The sequence below is a fragment of the Chelon labrosus genome (assembly GCF_963514085.1).
Source record: "Chelon labrosus genome assembly, chromosome: 20".
Lineage (NCBI taxonomy): Eukaryota > Metazoa > Chordata > Actinopteri > Mugiliformes > Mugilidae > Chelon > Chelon labrosus.
In genome coordinates this window covers 1,012,789-1,033,789 of record NC_140353.1, presented here as the reverse complement: position 1 = coordinate 1,033,789, position 21,001 = coordinate 1,012,789, and the positions used below count along the sequence as shown (strand labels likewise).

Below are 21,001 nucleotides of genomic sequence, written 5' to 3'. Positions count from 1 at the left end.
TACTGATTTTTTTTTTTTTTACAGAACTGCACAATATGATGTTTGAATTAATCAAAATAGATATTTTTTATTATTTATCCCGAGGGAATTAATAAATACTTTTGTATTTCTATCTGTTCAATTGTAAACATGTCAGTTGCATTTAAATATTTGTATTTATACATATATATTTAAAAAAAAAAATCCACTTTGGGACCTTTCATTTGAATTAGTCTCCATATACTGTACGATTTCATACAGTGTATACTAATTTTGTACGTTCTTCAATAAGGAATTCAAATGAATAAGTAATGTAATTGTTATTCTTATCATTATATAAAACGAAAACTTTATTAATCTCCAAAGAAATTCTTGTGTCAGACCATGAATGAAGAGCAACAGTAAACAGTGCAAATACTAAACAATACACTTTTATAAATTTATAGAATTATATCAGCAAAATATACAGATCAGTTATGACATATTATTATAATTATTATTATTATTATTAGACGATGATTTTACATGATAACATTTATTGACCGAACAGACCACCGTTGTTTTATTCTGAAAACCTCTTACCGGATGTGTGCTCTGTCGTTTACCGTGGATATTGACGCGCCGTCCCTCAGCGACTCAGTTCAGTCTCGGCTCATCTCTTCTTGGTGGATGTGGACTATTTGTTGGAGCTTTGAAACAACGTGAATTAAACTTTCCCCTCTCGTCTTTATGAACCGACACCTTCCTGTTCGGATTACCGACTTTTAACCGACGCTAACAGGTACACGGTCCCGTCTTTAACCCGGTTTGTGAGTTCATTCTTTTTTTTAGCCCCTGGAGCTAACACCTGATTAGCCACCCGATGCTAGCTGGGTTAGCCTCTAAATATGAATGAAGACTCTTGTTTCTGAGTTTGTTTCTTGATGTGGAGAAGCGGACGTGGCTTTCAGCTCATACCAGCTCCCTGTGGGACATGTCCCGGGGGTCTGCGGGTCCTTTAACGGGGACAGGGGGGTCACCGTGTGTTTCTAGGTTTAATTAATGCAGAAATAAACAGTTAATAATGTGTCTATGAAGTTGACAGGTTCAGGCTGATCTCTGGAGGGTTTGTTTGAGCTGAATGTCATAAATAAATGATCAGTGTAAAACAGTAAATAATAGTTCAACAACATTTCACTGAGACGCTTTAACAGCTGCACTTTACCTTTAAATACTCTGATATTCTAGTGCTTTCATTTAAAGAACACTTTCTTCTTCTGTTAGTCAGACATGTTTGGAGTCATAGAGGCTAAAAATAAAGTTAATAAAGTAAAAGAGGAAGTTAAAGAGAAACTAATATTTGTATCCTCAGCATTTTTGTTGAATAAGTGCAGCTCATGTCACAGGAAACAAAAATAAACACATGTATAAGATATTTAATGTGAATATAACGGACTAAGATCAGATTTATTTCCCTCCTCCAGGGAGCTATAGGTACTTTAGTCCAAAGTTAAAGGTGCAGTGTCCAATATGAGTCTCCCCCTACTGGTGGTGACAGTAATTACACAAACACACGGAGCGACGGCTGACGAATATTCTGTGGTGTGAAGTTGGTTTGGAGTCTCTACGATGGGAACTGATTCTGCTCCAGCACAGGGAAGAGGAGGAGGAGGAGGAGGAGGAGGAAGGAGAGGAGAAAGAGGAGGAGGTCAACAGTGGTCCAAGGAAGGAGAAGAACCAGAGACAGCAGCAGTAGGAGGAGGAGGTGGAGGAAGAGAAAGAAGAGGAGGAGGGAGAATGAAACAGGAGGAACAAGATGAAGAAAATAGGGAAGAAGAAGAGAAGAAAAGAAGAAGGAAGAAGAAGATGAAGATGGAGGAGGAGAAGGAGAAGGGGAGGAGGAGGAGGAAGTAGAGTTGAAAGAAGAAGAGGAGGAGGAGGTCAACAGTGGTCCAAGGAAGGAGAAGAACCAGAGACAGGAGTAGGAAGAGGAGTCAGGAGAACGGGGGGGAGAACGAGGATGAGGAGGAAGAAAACGAAACAGAGGAGGAGTAAGATGAAGAAAAGAGGGAAGAAGGAGAAGAAGAAAGATGAAGAAGAACATGAGGAACAGGAGAAAGGGGAGGAAGAACGGGATAAAAAGGAAGGAGGATGAGGAGGAGGAGGAGGAGGAGGAGGTCCCAGGTTTTCCAGAATAACATTAATGAGATCATCAGTGTGGTTTTAATGTTTTGGCTGCTCTGTTTCAGTTTAGTCTCCTGAGAAGAAAAAAAGATTAAAGAACAAATCTGCAGCTGAAGAATAACAAGAAACGTTTTAATCAGAGGAGACGAGGTTTAATCACTAGTATAGAGATGTAATATAAATGTAATATATATATAATATAATATAATATAAATATATTTCTATCCAGTAAACTACAGATGTGTCTGATGTTTTCTCTTGTTGTGTTTCCGTCCACTGCAGTGGCTTCGTTTAGTTTCTGTGGGACAGGAGGTTATTTTTAGAGAACGCTCTGTGTGTCTTAACGAAGGAGTTGAACTGTTGAATCATTTATGAGCTGCTCTCTTTCTCCTCTTCATCCGCCAGCGTCTGTTCTGAGCTCTGAGCTCTGAAAGGAACCGAAACACTCTGAGACGCTGCACCAAGGAAAACAGAGACTGGAACAGGTGGAACAGCTGATTAACAAACAGCTGATTAACAAACAGCTGATTAACAATGCAAATCATTCTTTCCCTTCTACTTCTTCTAATTTGTTTTCTTCTCCTCCTCCTCCTCATCCTTATCCTTTTTCTCCTTCTCCATTTCATCCTTCATCTTCTTCTTCTTCTTCTTTTTTATGGCAGACCTAAAACAAATACCTCCTAAGGATCAGTCTTGTCTGAAGCCTGATACCGGTGAACTGCATTGTTAAAAAGTTTTTCAGGAAGGAGACGTTTCAGATAGTTCAGAGACCTTCATCCTTTTTATTCTCACAGTGTTGTTTCTTGTTTCCATGTCTGACAGGCTTTAGGAGGATGACAGATCAGGACCGAGGGTTTCTATCTCACTGAGAGGAGGAGGAGGAGGAGGAGGAGGTCCAGGATGGAGCGCGCTCACAGCCTCCTCCTGAACGAGGAGGTTCACGCTCAGCTGAGTGAACACCAGAAGGCTGAGTTCATCTTCGAATGGCTGAACCACCTGAAGAAGCTGCTGCCGGCCGCCGACAGGGTGAGAGGTCACACCGACGAGTCGCCGCTGAATAAAAACGTCTCTGAGGATCACTGAATGTTTCTTCTCCCTCAGGCCGACGTCAAACGCAACCAGCGGCGCCTGGTCGACCAGCTGTCGGCCGTTCTGATTGGCTCTCCCGGTCTGCCGACCCGCTGGCTGCTGGCCCACTGCTTGGCCCTGCTTTACCGCCTGGGAGACCCCCTTCCTTCCAGCTTAATGGTGGAGCGCTGCAACGACATCATCCGCAGCAAAGACGACTCGCCGTCCGGCCTCCCGACACGACTGTACGTCACGGTGCATTCAGGGCACGCTGGGAAAACACAGCTTTAAAGTCTCCCTGCACTCGTAGGGGACACGTCTCGTATCCATGAGTTAAAGAAGATGACATTTTAATCTGCAAAGAGAAAGAGACAGCGACAAAAAGATGTAAAACTAATATGTAAACATGCACGGCTGCTTAAAGTTTGTGTTTCCTGCTCCTGCCTTGTGTCCAGAGATCTGTAGAGTTCAACAAAGTTATGTCTGATGTCACTTTTCTGTGATTCCAGGGCAGCCATCGCGTGTCTCGGCGCCCTGTACGAGCAGCTCGGTCGGATGCTGGCCGGCTCCTTCAAAGACACGTTGGCGAACCTGCTGAAGGCCATGAAGAGCGCCGAGGTTTGTCCACGTTAAGTTCTGCATCATACGACTGAGAACGGAAAACAAACGTCTGCAAATCACATCTGTGTTTATTCAGAAAGAAAAGTTCTTGGGATCTTTGGTCAGAATCAGTCCTCTATTTTAACAACAACATTATGGCGCTTTAATAACTCTTCCTCCTCTTCATCCTCCTCCTCCTCCTCCTCTCTCAGTCTCAGGGTCGCTATGAGATCATGTTGAGCGTGGAGAGGATCCTGCGAGGTCTGGGTGTCAGCGCCGTACAGAGTCACCGTGACGTCTACAAGGCAGCGAGGACGTGTCTAACGGACCGATCCATGGCCGTACGCTGCGCCGCCGCCAAGGTAACGACGAGCAGCAGCTTCTTCCTTTTACCGCTGACTGATAATCCATCACGGTCCATGACCTCTGACCTCTGTGTTATCGTCCCGTCAGTGTTTGCTGGAGCTGCAGAGGGAGGCGGTGTTCCTGTGGACCAGTGAGCTGGAGAACGTGGCCACTCTGTGCTTCAGGTCCTTCGAGGGATCCAACTACAACGTCCGAGTGTCCGTCGCCAAACTACTGGGAACTCTGCTGGCTGCTGCTGTGGAGCCCAGACAGCCGACGGGTACGAGAACAGAGCAGAGGGGTGGCAACGGGACAGATGAGAATAAACTGTACTCTGGAAAAGTTCAAAGTTTAGCCTCCTTCAAAATTTAATACATTCCTGCTGAAATGACTCAAAACGTCGGTGAGTTTTCACAGAAATGTCCTTGTGCTTCTCCAGCTGAGAGTGTTTTTATTTCCCAGCAGCCCCCAGGCAGGGCAGTCGGGTTCGGAGCTCCCTGGAGGAGGTGATGGATTTGTTGTCAGGGGGGTTCCTTCGGGGCGGAGGGGGTTTCCTCCGAGCGAGCGGAGACATGTTGAAGGGGACGAGCTCCGTCAGCAAGGACGTTCGCATCGGTGTCACACAGGTGAGTTGTTGCTTTAGCAGCAGATGATCGATGAAGTCTAGTTTTAGACTCACCATCCCGTCCCGTCCCGTCCCAAACTCTCTCCTCAGGCCTGCGTGGTGTTCGTCTCCACACTGGGCGGCTCCTGGCTGGAGGCGAACTTCCCGTCCTTCCTGTCGCTGCTGATGGAGCTCGCGTCCCACGTCAAGGCGACACAGACGCCGGGCGACGTCGCCGTGACCCGCCGCTGCATCTCCTTCATCCTGAGGAGCACGCTGGGGTCCCTGCTGGGGGAGAAGGCCCAGATCAACGCGGCCAAACAGCTCTGCGTCACCGTGGCCTCACAGAAACGAGCCATCGGTGAGGTTTCTTCTGTGTCGTGTTTGTTTGAGGCTACACGCAGCGTGGACGCAGGTGGTTGATGACATGTGTGTTTAGATGCGGCTCTGACTGACGGGAACGTGGAGACCAGGGTCTCATCAGCGGACGTCTCAGCCAGTCAGCATGTGTTGGTCTGCTGCCTCCTGGAGCTGGGAGGACTGATGCAGGGACTGAGATCCACCGCCGCCCCGCTCCTCACCGACACCAGCACAGGTCTGGGACACTTATGTCTCAGTTTTTTATTTCTAAATATTTTCTCTTTTATTCCTACATCACTTAAATCTTGTGCTTCTGTTGCCGACTCTTATTACCCCCCCACAGCCCTCCTGGACACGGTCATCTCCGTCCTCCTCCACCCCGCCGCCTCGGCCCGTCTCGCCGCCGCCTGGTGCCTGCGCTGCGTCGCCATGTCGATGCCGTCCCAGTGCTCCCAGCTGCTGGACCGCTGCTCCGAGCGCCTGGTCGCTCTCAAGTCCTCCCCCGAGGCTGTGGCCGGGTACGGGGCCGCTGTCGCCGCCCTGGTGGCAGCCGTGCAGCACTGCCCTCTGGGGATACCACACACCAAGGGAAAGGTGAGTTATTATTAGTTATTAACAGTAGTTTTTAAGATGGAGGAGTTGTCCTGTATTGACAGGAGTGTGTGTCTGCAGGCGGTGCTGGCTCTGGCTGAAGACCTCCTCAGATCAGCTTCCCAGAACAGTCGGATCTCTCTGGAGAGGACTCAGGCCGGCTGGCTGCTCGTCTCCTCCCTCATCACTCTGGGTAAAACAGCTGCACACGAAACAAACAAACACGAATGATCACGGCACAGAGACGTGAATCAGACTGGAGATGGAGATGTGGGTCAGAGAACAACAGTTATTTTCAGATAATTAAATGTATAAACTCCTACCACGCGTCCAGGTCCAGCCGTAGTGGAGCACCACCTGTCCCGCCTCCTCCTCCTCTGGCGCTGTGTGTTTCCTGCTTCGCTCCGGGAGCAGGAGATGGAGCTGCAGCGGGGGGACTACTTTACGTGGCAGGTTACTCTGGAGGGACGTGCCGGGGCGCTCAGCGGTCAGTGTAACCCTCGTCTGTCTCGTCTGTGTCTGTGTAAATTAAACTCGTTGGGTTTAAATGAGTCGTGTTTCTAACCAGCGATGAAGAACCTGCTGCTTCACTGCAGAGAACTCGTCACTGAGGACGTCATCAGTCGTCTCCTCACTCCTCTGGTTTGTGCCGTGGCTCTGCTCAACAGGTCAGAGTTCACTTTAGTCACCCAGGCAGACCTGGACGTCACAGCTGTCCTTCCTTCCTTCCTTCCTTCCTTTTCTTTCCATTCTTCCCTCCCTCCCTCTCTTCCTTCCTTCTTTTCATCCTTCCTTCCTTTTCTTTTCCTTCTTCCCTTCACCCCCCCTTCCCCCCCCCCCCACTTCCTTCCTTCCTTCTTCCCTTCCTTCCTTCCTTTCTTCCTTTCTTCAGTCCTTCCTTCCTTATTCTTTCCTTCCTTCCTTCCTTCCTTCCTTCCTCCCCCTCCCTTCTTTCCTTCCTTCTTTCCTTTCTTCCTTCCTTCCTTCCTTCCTTCCTTCCTTCCTCCCTCACTTCCTTCTTTCCTTCCTTCCTTCCTTCCTTCCTTTTCTTTTCATTCTTCCCTTCTTTCCTTCCTGCCTCCCTCCCTCCCTCTCTCACTTCCTTCCTTCCTTCCTTTCCTCCCTCCCTTCTTCCCTTCCTCCCTCCCTCTCTTCCTTCCTCCCTCTCTCACTTCCTTCCTCCCTTTCCTCATTCTTTCCTTCCTTATGTCTTATCCTTCTTCCCTTCCTTCTTCCCTTCCTTCCTTCGTTATTTGCCTTTTTCCTTCCTTCCTTCTTTCCTTCTTTTCTTCCTACCTTTCTTCATTCTTCCTTTCCTTCCTTCCTTCTTCCCTTCCTCACTCCTTTCCTTCCTTCCTTCATCCCTTCCTTCTTTCCTCCCTGTAAGATTTAGATGTTATTTAAAACTTTATTATCTGTCATTATTATTATTATTCCCAGTAGTTCTGTGTTTAGTTGTCTTACCTCTGAAAGCCACCGCTCAGTTCAGGCTGTATATTAATGTTTGTGTTGTTGTGTTTTATTGATCGTCTCCAGGCTGCCGGCTCTCATCAGGTCTTACGGTAGTTCAGTTCGTTGTTGGTCGATCGTCTACAGACTGAGAGTCTACGAGCTGCTGGCTCTGCTGCCTCCTCAAACCTACCAAGGTCATTTTATTTCCTTCTGTCTCGGAGATGAGTCAGGACTACCTCCAGAACTACCAGGTCCATGTTCATGACCCTGGTCTCTATGGACCCTGGTCTCTATGGACCCTGGTCTCTATGGACCCTGGTCTCTATTTTACCTTTGACCTCCTCACTGGTACCAGGCTGGTCGAGAGGGTCAAAGGTCGTTGTTTCTCCTGCGGCCGTCGTTGATGTGACTTTTTCTGTTCTTCCTGCAGAAAGTTTCGGTTTGGTGATGAACCAGCTGGTGTCAGATCTGTCCGCTCAGGACAACCTCAACCAGCCTCAGTGTTCAGAGCTCACCCTGCTGCCGCCCCTCTGTCACCAGGACGACCTGCCGCTGGTCGGCCCCGCCCTCCACGACACCGACCACAGATACATAGAAGAGCAGGTGAGGCTCAGAGCTGCAGCCTCCAGGTGGCGACGCTTCGACAGTCAAAGATCAGAGTAAAGTTTTCTTTGTGTTTGTTTGTTTCAGCTCCACGGCTACAGCGCTGGGGGAGGCTGTCTGGACAACGACCCCTTCAGTCTGTGTGAACGGGGTGAGGATGTACCTGCTCCTCTTCCTCCTCCTGCCGCTCTGACCGCCGCCGCCGTCCGTCTCTTTGGAGCTCTCTTCCCTCACATCATCTCCGCTCAAAGGTGAACAACACGTGATATATTCATCCCTTGTGGCTGCTCCAGTGTTAAACCTGGTCCAGTAGCAGCAGAGAGAGCTTTATCTGTCAGTGACGACCTCAACAGACACATGTGTCGATGAAACTTCCAGAATAACAGATCCTCTGGTTGTGGTTTGTTTCTCAGAGTGAAGATACTGGAGCAGTTTGTGGAAACGGTGAATCAGCTGAAGGGTCAGCGGCAGCAGACCGTCCAGACTCACGTGTGTGCCGCCCTCTGCAGTCTGCTCAAGGTACTACATCATGTCCAATAGATAAAAGACTAAAAGCTGAGACAAAGACATCTGGACTAGAAGACGTTTCCTCCAAGTGTTCAACTCTAGATGACTGGTGGAGAGTTTAGGTTTTACATCTGTGGAGCAAACTGTTCTGATCCTGTCTCCAGTCAGTTGTTCTCTGATGATCATTAATGTCCAGAGACTCTAAACTCAAGGCTCGAGGGAGAGAGACTCTAGAAAAAGCTTGTTCTGACTCCAGATTAAAAAGAATAAGTTGTCCAGCAGCAGAAAACATGTCACAGTGTTACCGTCTTCCTCCTCAGCAACAGGGCAGCAGTCGGGGCTCGCTGGGACCAGAGGAGATCCGTCCTCCGGCGTTGTCCCTCCTGTCGGGGGCGCTGGAGAGCGGCAGTCCTCTGCTGCGCTGCCTGGCGGCTGAAGGCCTGGCCCGGCTGGTCCAAGTGGTCGGAGACCCCGGCTTCACCGTCTCCATCTCCCTGCTCTGCTTCGACAGGTGGTTGGATGATAAATGTTGCTCTTGTAGACAGATGGTTGGACCAAATTATGAGAACTTCTAGCTTTCATTTATACATTCTACCTCTCTGTACTCCTCGTTTCTGACTAGTTCCTCCCGTCTCTCTGTGTTCTGATGCCGGCTGCTGAACATCTCACGGGATAAATAAATGATCTTTCTGTGTTCTCAGGCTGAAGGCGGCCCGGGACGCAGCGTGTCGTAGCGCCTACGCTCTGGCTCTGGGGGCGCTGCACCGCCACACCGGAGGAATCGGCTCGCCTCAACACCTGTCCACCTGCCTGGGAGTCCTGTTCACCCTGAGCCAGGACAGCACCTCACCTGAGGTCCAGGTACTCGTATATGAGGGGGCGGTCATGTTGAGGCTGCTCTGATCGTTGTCAACTAAATAATTTAATCTATAATGACACATCAGATGACGCAAGAGTCAGATCATTTCCTAAAACATCCTCCATTTTCTCCTCCTCTCCTTCATCACCACCTCCTTCCTTTCCTCCTTCCCCTTATATGTCTTCTTCTTCTTTATCTCTTCCTTCTTCCCCATCTGGGCCTTTTCCTCCTCCCTTTCCTCCTCCTCTGCCACATCCTTCTTCTCCTCCCCCTCCTCCTTCTATATCTGCGTCATCTTCTCCTTTCTCGCTACCTCCACTTTCTTCTCCCTCTCTACTTCCTCTCTTCCTCTACCACCTCCTTCCTTTCCTCCTTCCCATCTACATCTTCCTCTCCTTCATCTCTTCCTTCACTTTCTTCTCTTCCTCTTCCACCACCTCCTTCTTCTCCATCTGCGTCTTCACCTCCTTCTTTCCCTCTTCCTTTCCTCTCCTCTTTCTCCTCCATTTTCTCCTCTTCCTCCTATTTCTTCTCCCCTCTCTACTTCCTCTCCTCCTCCACCACCTCATTCTTCCCCATCTACATCTCCTCCTTTCCCTCTCCCGTTGCTCTCCTCTTCCTCCTCTTTCTTCCTCTTCCACCTCCTTGTTCTCCTCTTCCTCCTCTTTTTTTTTTCCTCTCTACCTCCTCTCTTCTTCTAACACCTCCTTCCTTTCCTCCTTCCCCATCTTCATCTTCCTCTCCTTCATCTCTTCCTTCACTTTTTTCTCTTCTTCTTCCACCACCTCCTTCTTCTCCATCTGCATCTTCTCCTCCTCCTTTCCCTCTCCTCTTCTTCCTCCATTTTCTCCTCTTCCTCCTATTTCTTCTCCCTCCCTACCTCCTCTTTTCCTCCACCACCTCCTTCTCTATCTACTTATTCTCCTTCATCTCTTCCTTCCCTTTCTTCTCTTCTTCCTCACCCCCCCCCCCCCCCCCCCCCTCTATATCTACGTCTTCTCCTCCTTTATGTCTTCCTCTTTCTTCTCCCCCTCTACCACCTCCTTCTTCCCCATCTGGGTCTTTTCCTCCTCCATTTCCTCCTCCTCTTCCTCCTCCTTCTATATCTATGTCATCTCCACCTTTCTCTCTACCTCCTACCTGTTTTATATTTTATAAAGCCTTTAACTCCAGAATGAAGCTGATCTATATTAGTTCTTATTCTGTCTTCTTAATGTGTAGCTGTTCTACTTTCTATCAACTCTGCAGGTTCATGACAGTGATTTATTTTTATCTCCTCTTGGATCCACTCTCTGAATAGAAATAAGTCTAAAATAAGGATTTATTTTAAAGCAGCTTCAGACAGAACCTGTGATCGTTATCAGCTCCAGTCCATACAATGTTTTGATTGGTGCTTCTTCCTGACCCCCCGTGTCTCTGCCTGGTCCAGACCTGGTCTCTCCACAGTCTGTCTCTGGTGGTGGACCTGTCCTCTGGTCTGTATCGACCCCACGCCGAGGCGTCCTTCACCCTGGTTCTTCGGCTGCTGCTGTCGACTCCTCCGACCCACCCGGAGGTGCTGTACAGCCTGGGACGCTGCCTGCACGGCCTCATCACCTGCCTGGGCCCCGACCTGCAGGGTACGGCCCCCCCCCCCGTCAAACAGCTGTGCACGGACCCAGAGTAGATGTGAGTTTAACAGGTTTGTGTTTGATCGTCTGCCAGGTGACGGAGCGGCCGTGTGCGGTCTGCGCTCCAGCTGTCTGGTGGGATGTGGCGTGATGCAGGCCAGTCCCGACTGCCTGGTCCAGGCCAGAGCCATCTCCTGTCTGCAGCAGCTGCACATGTTCTCACCTCCACACGTCAACCTGGCCAGCCTCGTACCTGCACTCTGTGTGAGTAATAAATCAATCAGCTGAGACACGCGACGTCCTCCTCTCCTGTTCTGCTGCTGCCTCTGTTGGATCTGAAGGAGTTGGTTTGTGTGTTTTTGACCCTGTCTTGTGTCTTACAGGAGATCTTGTTGGATTATTCCATGTTGGTAGGTCCTCTTTAAGGCCTGAAGCTGCTGTTTGCACCATCTTCTCTTCAGCTTTGAGATTTCTGTTGCTCTGGAGTCGGGCTGGGTGGTAGAAACACTCAGAACATAGAAACATGTCACATTGTTTTTGCAGGATGTCTGGCTTTCAATCATTCTTCAATTTACAGCTCAGACATCTTTGAGTTGCTTTTGGCAGCTCAGTCGACATTTCTGCATAAAAATGACTCAAAACATCAGCGGGTTTTCACACGAGTCCTGAAAGAAGAAAAAGAGAAACAGAAATATTATACTGGTGGATTCAGGAAAATGAGCCAATATTACATATCAGTGAAGCCTTTCTGAGATGTTGGTGGGTTTCCTCACATCAACTGCTTGCTTCAGGTCCTTCCACAACATTTCTATTGGATTAAGGTCAGGACTTTGACTTGGCCGTTCCTAAACATTCATCTTGTTCTTCTTTCCAAACTCTTTAGAGATGGTTCTGGAACCTTTTCCAGCCTGATGAGCAACAACAACTCTTTCTCTGAGCTCCTCAGAAAGCTCCTTTGTCCACAAACATGTGTTGTGAAGATCAGACTGAGACAAATCCCTGATTTATTGAAACTAAACCAGGAACTGAACCACACCTGAGTCTCATTACATTGATGGAAACACTTCTGAACACATGGACTCTGATTTAATCCTAGAGGAGCTCCTCTCTGATATGTAATATTGGCTCTCTTTCCTGCATACAAGTATAATATGTTTCATGTGTTTGATCAGGTTCCCTTTGTCTACTTTCAGGACATCTGTGACAATCCACTGACGTTTTGCAAAACCTTCAGCACTATCTATTAAACAAAATACCACAAAGTTTATTATTCAGAAACAAAACTAGTAAATCACTGGAGTTAAAACTCTCTGCAGTAATTAGACTGATCCACAGAGGAGGAGATCAGCGTTGCCTTCATTTATCTCGTCCAGTCCGACTCTGGAGTTTATTAAAACCGCTTTCTGTCCCTCAAACACGGTTTTAATGCTCGTTACTAAACATTAACATTTGTTCCATTTTTAACACAGTTCTTCTGTTGCACTAAACTCATAACGTTTTCGTTTGTGTTATGATATTAATCCACGGTTTGAGTTTAACGTCGTTTGTCTTCATCTCCTGCTGTGAAACTACTCAGTGTTTCCTTCACAAGTCTTATCAACAACATTAACGTGGATTCATTTATCTAAATGAATTTAAACTGTCCTTTCTGGTTGATTGAACATCTTTGGAAACGTTCTTTGTGACGTTTCACAGATCGCTTGAAAAGATAATTAATGGTGTAAACGATGTGTGGAGGAAACCCTGTGTCCTGATGGTGGATTCCAGATGTTTACGTGGGTTTGAAGTCTTGAGTTTGTGTGTTTCAGGACAACCTGTGCAGCTCGTTCCTGTGTCTGCGACGGGCCGTGGTGGCGTGTTTGAGGCAGCTCGTCCAGCGGGAGGCGCTGGAGGTCTCCGAACACGCCGTCACTCTGGTCAAAGAGCTGCCGAGGCGAGACAACACTCAGCTCGGTGAGACGACCTTCAGGGACCCGTTACGACCGATATATGAGATGATGGATTCTCATGAAACTGACGTGCTTTTAGGATCGGACATTAATCCCATTTAACTGACCACACAGCTGGAGGAACCCCCGGGTGTTCCCAGGCCAGACGAGAGATATAATCCCTCTGGTAGGGCCCTGGTAGAGTGTCCCAAGGCAGATTGGTCCGAGGCGAAGGGCCAGTCTGCCTTGGGAGACTCTACCAGGGGCAAAATGTCCCGGACAGCGTAGCTCCTAGAGTCATTAGGGCACTCAAACTCCTCCACCACAGTAAGGTGATGGTTCAAGGAGGAGTAGATACAGATATGTGGGGTAGATATATATTTTATGTCTGCAAAAATAAACTGGAAAGTCAAACAATGCCAAAAGCTACTGAGTGCAGAGAGTAATGATTACGTGGGTGGAGCAGAGGTGTGATTCGTAAATCAGAGGGTGTTTATTCTGCTCATCGTCTCCTCATCTCTGTCTCTGTGCAGACGTCACCATCAAGGAGGTGGGCCTGGAGGGAGCTCTGTTCACTCTGCTGGACCGGGAGTCAGATCCAGGTCTGAGGAGGGACATCCAGGAGACTCTGGTCCACATGATGGCGTCCAGCCCCACCAGCAGCCAACTGGGACACTGGCTGAAACTCTGCAAAGACGTCTTGTCTGCAACGACGGGTTCGTTCTCTTTTTTTTACTTTTTATTTGAATTAATAAATAATTAAAGGCTTGGTTATGTTTTAATACAAGGAAACAAAATTTAATCTTTATGTGTTGAACTTCGAGCTGTTTATTTACGGAGCTTGTCCCAAATCAAACACACACAGAAATGCTTTATAAAGCCTTGGATCTCAGTGGCCAGATAGTTTGCCCTGTAAATATATTTCTGCAGACGATACAGATCATAAGAGATTAAAAACTGTCTTCTCTTTTTAAAACCTGCATCAGACGGTGGGGCTCCGGTGGAGACGAGTCAGGAGGACGAGGACGCCGACCCCAGCAGAGACGACGACTCTTCCACTTTCAAAGCGCGGTCGGAGTCCAGCGGTCCGTTCACGGCGCTGCGCTGGGCCACTCGCCGCTTCGCCATGGAGTGCGTCTGTCGCATCGTGGCTCAGTGCGAGAACGCTGACCCGGCTCACTTCGACATGGCTCTGGCTCAGGAGCGGCGCCTGCACGAGTCCTCTGGTAAGACCTCACAGTCATCTGGTTTTGTCTTTGTGCCTGTGGACACCTCAGACTCACTCGTCCCTCCTCAGACTTCCTGGTCCTCCATCTCGGCGACCTGGTCCGCATGGCGTTCATGGCGGCGACGGACCACAGCGACCAGCTGCGCCAGGCGGGACTCCAGACTCTGCTGGTGATCATCAGACGCTTCTCCACCATACCTGAACCAGAGTTCCCCGGTCATGTGATCCTGGAGCAGTACCAGGCAAACGTAAGAACATGTTCCACTCGACCAACCTGGAACCGGGTTCTGCAGAATGTTCTGTAACTAACTGTCAGTGTGGTGTTTTACTCATGTTTTTAAAAAGATCAGGTTTTAAACCTTTATTTAATAATTTACTTTAAAAAATAATATGAAGTATGAGGGACAGTCAAATTTTAACCCAGCTGTACCCACAATCCATTCTGCCATTGATACCAAGCATCACGTAGCAGAAGCTAACCAGCTAGCCTCAGCTAACTGAGAAAACACTCAAATTTCAGCAGAATATCTCATATTTCATCAAATCCCAAAAACACCTGACATTAAATGTTGTTTTTATTACCTCTTGTGGTCATTTAGAGTCTATCCACATGATTCTCCTTCGACTATCCACCACATGGTGACTTACCTGACAGAATCTGAGCCCAGAGTTCAGTCTTGTTTTCAGGTCACTTCCTCCAACAAACCCAGACTCTAGAGAAGCTCACCTTTATTTAAAGAAGTTTCAGATTCTGTTTAACGTCCTGATCAGAGAGTGTTGACCTGTTGTTTGTCTGCAGGTTGGAGCTGCTCTCAGACCGGCCTTCACTGCTGACGCTCCTCCTGACGTCACCGCCAAGGCCTGTCAGGTGATCAGTGATTAAAAACGGTTCAGATTACATCCAGCAGCATCAGCAACGTCTAACCTCTGACCTCTGACCTCTCCAGGTGTGCAGTGCGTGGATCGCCAGCGGCGTGGTCAGCGACCTCCGTGACCTGCGGCGCGTCCACCAGCTCCTGGCCTCCTCATTGGCTAAGATCCAGAGTGGGCGGGACACTTCCAGCCTGCTCTACAACGAGGCCACGGCTACCATGGAAACGCTGGCTGTCCTCAAAGCCTGGGCTGAGGTGACTGAGGATTAAAAATAAAATACTTCAGTCCAAGAACGTGATAAATATTAAATATGTCACACAAGAATTTAAAATATTTTATTGTTTCTGAACTTCTATCTGAGTTAATCTCTCATCTTGGTTCTCAGGTTTACATCGTAGCCGTTCAGAGGAGCGAGCTGAAGGAGAGCGCTGATGATCCGCCCGAGCCGCCGGTCTCCTCTCCGGCCAATGACGGAGCAGGTTCTGAGTCGGAAGGGGCCGGCCTCCTGAGGTTGGTCCAATCAGATCTGTCGACGCTGAGCCGCCTGTGGCTGGCAGCGCTGCAGGACCACGCACTGCTGACTCTACCACAGGACTATGCGTCACAGCTACCTGCGGCAGGTAGGAGCCAGGGCTGGGATCAAGCTCTCCTCCATCTTCTCCCTCTAGATCCTCGTTGCTCCTTTTTAAAGACACAGGTTTAATAACGGTAGTCATTTTATTTTAGTGAAGCGCTGTACATGTTTTCTTTCCACGTTTCTCCCCCAGGAGGTTCCTTCTACACAGCTGAGACCCTGAAGCAGGCCAGAGCTCATTACTCTTCCTCCTGGGCTCCCATCCTCCACGCCACCTCCCTCTGGCTCCACAGCACAGGTCAGCTGAGCTCCTCCTCCCTGAGAGTCCTCACCTCACATCTGTACGTCCAGGTGTGTGTTTAACAGTCAGGTGTGATCGTGTGTTGCAGGTTTTTTGATGTCCGATGATTCCCCTGCTAACCTGTCTAGACCGGCCACGCCCACTTCTATGGGACACACTGGCTCAGTGGGCGGAGCTAAGAGCCCAGAGGACATTAACACAGACAGGCTTCACCTCATCCTGGGTAGGAAGTGGTTTTAATGGATTTAATGGTTTTAAGTTGTGTTTATTTCACTCACATTAAATCGTTTTTGTTTTTTTTGGTCGGTTCAGGGATCAGCGTAGAGTTCCTCTGTTCTCCACACTCTGAGGACCAGATGGAGAACATCATCTCGTGTCTGAAAGCTCTGCAGGCGCTGCTGGACGTCACCTGGCCGCGAGCTAAGATCGGAAACAACCAGGTGAGACACGTCTGGACCTGAACAGACCAGAATCAGACCAGAGCTGAGTTTAGTTTCCTCAGCGTTAAGTGTTGTTTGTGTCCGTCCGTCCAGGCTCTGAGCGTGGAGCTGCTCAGCGTCCTCCACAGACTCATGGTGACCAGAGAGTCGGCGTCGGTTCAGCTCGCCGTGTTGGATTTACTGCGACAGATCGTGGCGGCCGCTCAGGAGCACGTCAGGGAGAAACGCCACAGCGCCGAAGGTGAGCGCTCGTTTAAAGGACGTCAACAAACGCTGGGATTGAACCAAAACATGAGGACTTTTTGAGCCGCCATCGGCTTTTTGGAAGTTGGGGTTCTTTTAAATATTTTTAAATATACATTTCAAACGTTTGTTTTATTATTTGACAAGTGGGGTATACAACGTCGGGTATATTTCACCCGATAAAACAGGGAGGACAAGGAATTTTAATAATCCTGATATTTATTTCTGTGTTACCTTTTAATTAAAAGCTTCTCTTTTCTATCTTGAGGGTGAAGGATGGTAAAGTCTGAGTGTTACGACAGTCGCCTGTTTTCCTCACAGCTTGATCCCAGAGTTTATCAGAAAGTCCTGCGTTAATTTATCTTTAAGTTTGGAGGCTAAAGTTTGAGTTAACGACTAGAAAAACAGAAATAAAACAACTAAAAATGTTTTCTTTTTGAACTTTTCTTGCTCCTCAGTGGACGACGGAGCAGCAGAGAAGGAGACGCTGCCGGAGTTCGGGGAAGGACGGGACACCGGGGGTTTGATTCCCGGTCGCTCGCTGGTGTTCGGAGCTCTGGAGCTCTGCCTCTGTGTTCTGGTTCGCAAACTCCCACAGCTCAGCCCGAAACTGGCCGGAACCAGTCCAACCGGTGAGGAGGAGGAGGAGGAGGAGGAGGAGGAGGAGGAGGAGGAGGATATTAATGAGAAGCTGCTGATCTGATTCTAAAATGTAAGAAGACAGTAAAAGTAAAACGTGTCCTCTCTTTCCTGGAGGTCCTGGAGGTTCAGCGTGGACTCTGACGGACAGCGACTGTCGTCTGGTGGCGTCGGCTCTGTGTGTCCTCTCTGAGCTGCCGTCCGTCTGCTCCCCTGAAGGTGACGATCCCACGCCTCCTCATGCTAACGCTAACGTTAGCCCCCCTCAGTATTTAACCTCTCCTGACTGCTGTGTCCGTCCTCTTTGCAGGGAGCGTGTCCATCCTTCCCACTGTCCTCTACCTGCTGCTGGGTGTCCTCAGAGAACTGGTCCACCAGCCCAGCACACAGACCGGTAACATACATCCTGTTCACACCTGGTTCAGCTTTAAGTCCCTGTCCCTCCACCTGGTCTTAATATAAATGTGTCTCCACATGCGTCCCCAGCCAGCACTTGAGATCTGATCTCAGTTTGTCTGTAAATAATCTGAACCTCATTCTTGCTGCACGCCGTTTAACCTCCTACGTTAACGTTAGGTCTCCCAGGAGCCCCGGCGGCAGTGGCGGCGGGCTCAGGGGGCGGGGCTGGGCTGGGCGTGGTGATCCAGGCGACTCTTCAAGCTCTGAAGTCCGTCCTGACGTCTCCGATGAGTCGACAAGAGAAGAGCCAAGGAGCCTGGAACGTGCTTCTACGATCAGCTCTGAGTACTCTGCTGAGTCTCTGGGACGCTGGTAATTTATTTAAATTTAATTAGATTTAATAAACACCCAGGACGGACTGAAGGCAGCGTCCATGGGAGCAGGAGGAGCTGACGGACGGTGTTGTGTGTTTTCAGATGCCTCTGGTTGTGTGGTGGATCAGGTCAGCCTCCTCACCGCTCTGACCGTCTTCCTGCTGTCTGCTGGTCCTGACGTCTGCACCGTCGAGCCTCTGCACGCGCTCTGTCTGCAGCGCTTCACCGCCAGCATGGACGCCAAAGACCCGCTGGTCAGTACCAGAGAGAGAGAGGGAGAAACCATCTAAAGGCTGTAGCTGCTGCTCATTGGCTGTAATCTTTATGGTGCAGCTGTTTGTACCTTCAGTGTTTCTTTGACATCTGTAGTGACAAACGTTTTTCTTTTTCATAAACGATGTGGCTCACGTTGAAGTGTTTCCTCCTCTGTCTCTGTTGCAGGTCGTGAGTCGGTGTCATCAGCTGTTGACGTCAGTGTTTCAGGCTCAGCCCGCCGTAGCCGTCCCGTACATCCAGGCCCTCGGCCCGTCGCTGGTTCGATTCCTGCAGGTACTGGACCAGAGCTGAGCCAGAGACTGAGCTAAAGACTGTTGGGTTTTTATTTATGATCGGATGAAGCTTTAGAGAGAGGGAGGGAGGTGACATGATGTGTCTTCTTCCTGAGAGTCTTTCTCAGCTAAAAACAAACTACAAACACAAGAGTCCTGGTTTTGTCCAGATCAGGATGTTTTATTCTCTGTGTGACGTGTTTCCTCCTCAGAAGGTGGAGCGGAGTCGTCCTCAGAGTCCAGAGGAGCTGCTGGGAGTCCTGGAGGGAATCCGGGCCATGGAGGCTCTGGTCCAGGCGGCGGACGAGTCCCAGCGTGAGTAGAGTCTGAAGCGTCTAGTCAGGAGGTCTCTGGGTGCTGCAGCAGTCTAGAGCAGCTCTCAGATGTAACTTTAAGATCTCAGTAAACAGACATGAGTCTAAAACAACGTCCACAAACCTTCCTCAGAAGGAACAAGGAGTTAAAGCTACAACCCGTTTCCTCCCTCAGGTCCTCGGCTGGTGGCCATCTTGCTCCCGCTCCTCATCTCCTTCCTCCTGGATGAAAACGCCCTCGGCTCCGCCCCCGCCGCGTCCCGGTCCCTGCACGAGGCGGCGCTGAAGGACCTGATGCGTCTCGGGCCCCAGCACTCGACCGTCTTCAGGTCAGCGGTGATAAATTTGAAGAACATGAGTCTCGCAGAACATTTTAGTTCATTCTAGCCTCACTTATTTGTTTTTATTAGCATCTCTGGTCCATTAGAGTCCGTAGGGGGTCCATAGAGACCAGGATCCATAGAGACCAGGGTCATAGAGACCAGGGTCAGGATCATGGATCTGATGGTTCTGTAGACAGTCCTGATTCACCTCCCAGTACCCCAGGACTGAAGAACCTCGGGGCAGGTCTCTCACCTTGTCCTTCTTCCCTCCTCCAGGTCTCTCATCACGTCGTCTCCTCACCTGAAGTCTCGTCTGGAAGCCGCCGTCAAAGGAAACCAGGAGAGTCTGAACGCTAAAGCTAGCAGCGCTAACCCCGCCGCCAAGTCCTCGCCGAGCATCACGCTCAAAACCAACTTCCTCTGAGACGACTGACCTCAGATCAGCAGCACGGAGGAGTCGTGGTGCGTTCACTGTCCTCTGGGACAAGCGTTTAGGTCGACGCATGAAATTCTAGTTCTGTAACGTCACATATTCCTCCAACATGTCAGTCATGTTCACTTTACTGAGTTCAGTTCTGCTGGATTCTGTGGATCCTGAGTCTTCAGTCTGGGTTTGGATTCACAGATTCCTTCCAATCATTAGTTTCACTTCACGTCTGCAAATATTAACACATCTGCTGCAGGAGATAATCTCAGATGTGAGTTGGAATCATGTAAAACTCTCATCTGGTTTAACGTACGGATGGTTGAAGTGAAAAAATCAGTGTTTCATATTATATCAATAATCATCACGAGCAGCTTAAAGAATAAACGTCAGTCATTAATGTTTCATCCCAACAGCTGAACAGAAAGAAGTCAGTCAGATTAATCAGTTTAACTCAGTGTGTCGTTAAGAGACGACGGTTCAGTTATTGGGATGAAAACACTTTTAAATATTTTATCACCAGTTTTAATTCTCAATCTTTATCTCATTGTGCCTGAAGGTTCTGAGAATGTGAAGGATATTGTTCAGACAACATCATGTTTTTAACAAATGAAAAAGAAGCTAGAGAAATGTAACTGATCAGGTCTGAGGCTTTTATTTTGAAGGGACAGCAGACTCAGCTAAACAAAGGTCAGAGGTCAGAGGTCAGACATCTCTTAATGAATGTCACTAACAGAGAAGATGATTTTGTTTTTAAGTGACCAATCTTTTAAAAGGAGTCGTACGGTAGCCTTAAAGGGACAATTTAGATTTCAGCACTTTAGTTTAACGACACTACAACGTCAACCTGAAGGGATTAAAAAAAAAAAAACAGAAGAGTTTGTCTAAATGTGAATGTTCATCGTGTTAACACTAAAATATTCACCTGCAATAAGAAAAACAAACCAGGTGAGCGTCCAGTCTTCCAGCTTCAGCAGCTTCCACCTGTGGACGTCTCACCTGGACGTCTGAACTGTACAGGTGTGAAGTGAATGAGTGGGTTAAAGCAGTTAATGTGTTTGTTTTTTAACAGCAGCCACTGAATAAAAACTTTAAATTCAGCTTCTTGTTTTGTCTTTTAATGCGTCTTTGAGTGAAATCTGTGAACTTAACGTGTGAGAGTCTTTCCATCTTGTTCCAACATCTGGATCATGTCTCCAAGTCAACAATCAGCTGTTGATGGTTCTGATCCAGCGGTAGGTAGAGATCCATTAGAGACAGCAGCTGTGACCACATGATGGCGCTGCTGATTTACAGACACACAAACTGATCATTAATTTACAGATTTTACAAGTTAAAAACGATGATATAAACTAAATGTGACTGACAAATCAAAAATAAAAAAAGATTAAATAATCATACTCATTAAAGAATAACAATTGATGAAAAAATAAAACTTTAAAATATAAAGACAAAGAAATTAAACAATTAAATCAAGTTATATATAAACAAAAATAAAATTTATTCAAACAATCTGACTGGACATTAAAATAAATAGAAAAGCAGGATATTAACATTTAAAGTTTAAACTTGTTTGTTTTTTGTTTTGGATTCGAACACAGAAACAGCGCCCCCTAACGGTAGCCTGGTCACGTGCAGGTGCTGCTTTCAGG

General features: G+C 48.2%; 1 protein-coding gene across 4 annotated transcripts; it reads left to right on the top strand.

Moving 5' to 3' along the window:
- Positions 1-619: 619 nt before the first annotated feature.
- heatr5a (HEAT repeat containing 5a) lies at positions 620-20,532 on the top strand. Of its 4 annotated transcripts, none has more exons than XM_084569032.1 (43): positions 620-760; positions 2,548-2,627; positions 2,965-3,168; positions 3,244-3,455; positions 3,720-3,828; positions 4,023-4,172; positions 4,264-4,435; positions 4,621-4,781; positions 4,871-5,120; positions 5,199-5,354; positions 5,463-5,713; positions 5,792-5,903; positions 6,045-6,197; positions 6,279-6,378; positions 7,247-7,356; positions 7,593-7,765; positions 7,853-8,016; positions 8,179-8,284; positions 8,593-8,783; positions 8,974-9,133; positions 10,561-10,750; positions 10,836-11,005; positions 11,125-11,151; positions 12,550-12,694; positions 13,203-13,385; positions 13,656-13,895; positions 13,967-14,145; positions 14,697-14,765; positions 14,845-15,024; positions 15,156-15,390; positions 15,538-15,642; positions 15,734-15,868; positions 15,958-16,085; positions 16,179-16,326; positions 16,787-16,960; positions 17,085-17,186; positions 17,278-17,361; positions 17,544-17,738; positions 17,843-17,994; positions 18,182-18,289; positions 18,501-18,603; positions 18,778-18,931; positions 19,202-20,532. In XM_084569032.1, exons 3-43 carry the CDS (start codon positions 3,043-3,045, stop codon positions 19,347-19,349), a joined length of 6,210 nt encoding a protein of 2,069 aa, XP_084425158.1. In that variant the 5' UTR covers positions 620-760; positions 2,548-2,627; positions 2,965-3,042; the 3' UTR covers positions 19,350-20,532. The 4 variants fall into 4 exon arrangements, with proteins under 4 accessions (XP_084425158.1, XP_084425156.1, XP_084425157.1 ...); XM_084569030.1 differs by having other exon boundaries at positions 4,618-4,781; XM_084569031.1 differs by lacking the exon at positions 2,548-2,627 and having other exon boundaries at positions 4,618-4,781.
- The last annotated feature ends 469 nt before the right edge of the window (positions 20,533-21,001 follow it).

What these genes read in the sequence shown, in the direction of transcription:
- heatr5a (XM_084569031.1), top strand. Translation starts at nt 3,043, where the DNA reads ATGGAGCGCGCTCACAGCCTCCTCCTGAACGAGGAGGTTCACGCTCAG. An exon ending in TGCTGCCGGCCGCCGACAGG is followed by an intron (nt 3,169 to 3,243) that starts GTGAGAGGTCAC and finishes CTTCTCCCTCAG; the next exon opens with GCCGACGTCAAACGCAACCA. An exon ending in GTCCGTCTGCTCCCCTGAAG is followed by an intron (nt 17,187 to 17,277) that starts GTGACGATCCCA and finishes TCCTCTTTGCAG; the next exon opens with GGAGCGTGTCCATCCTTCCC.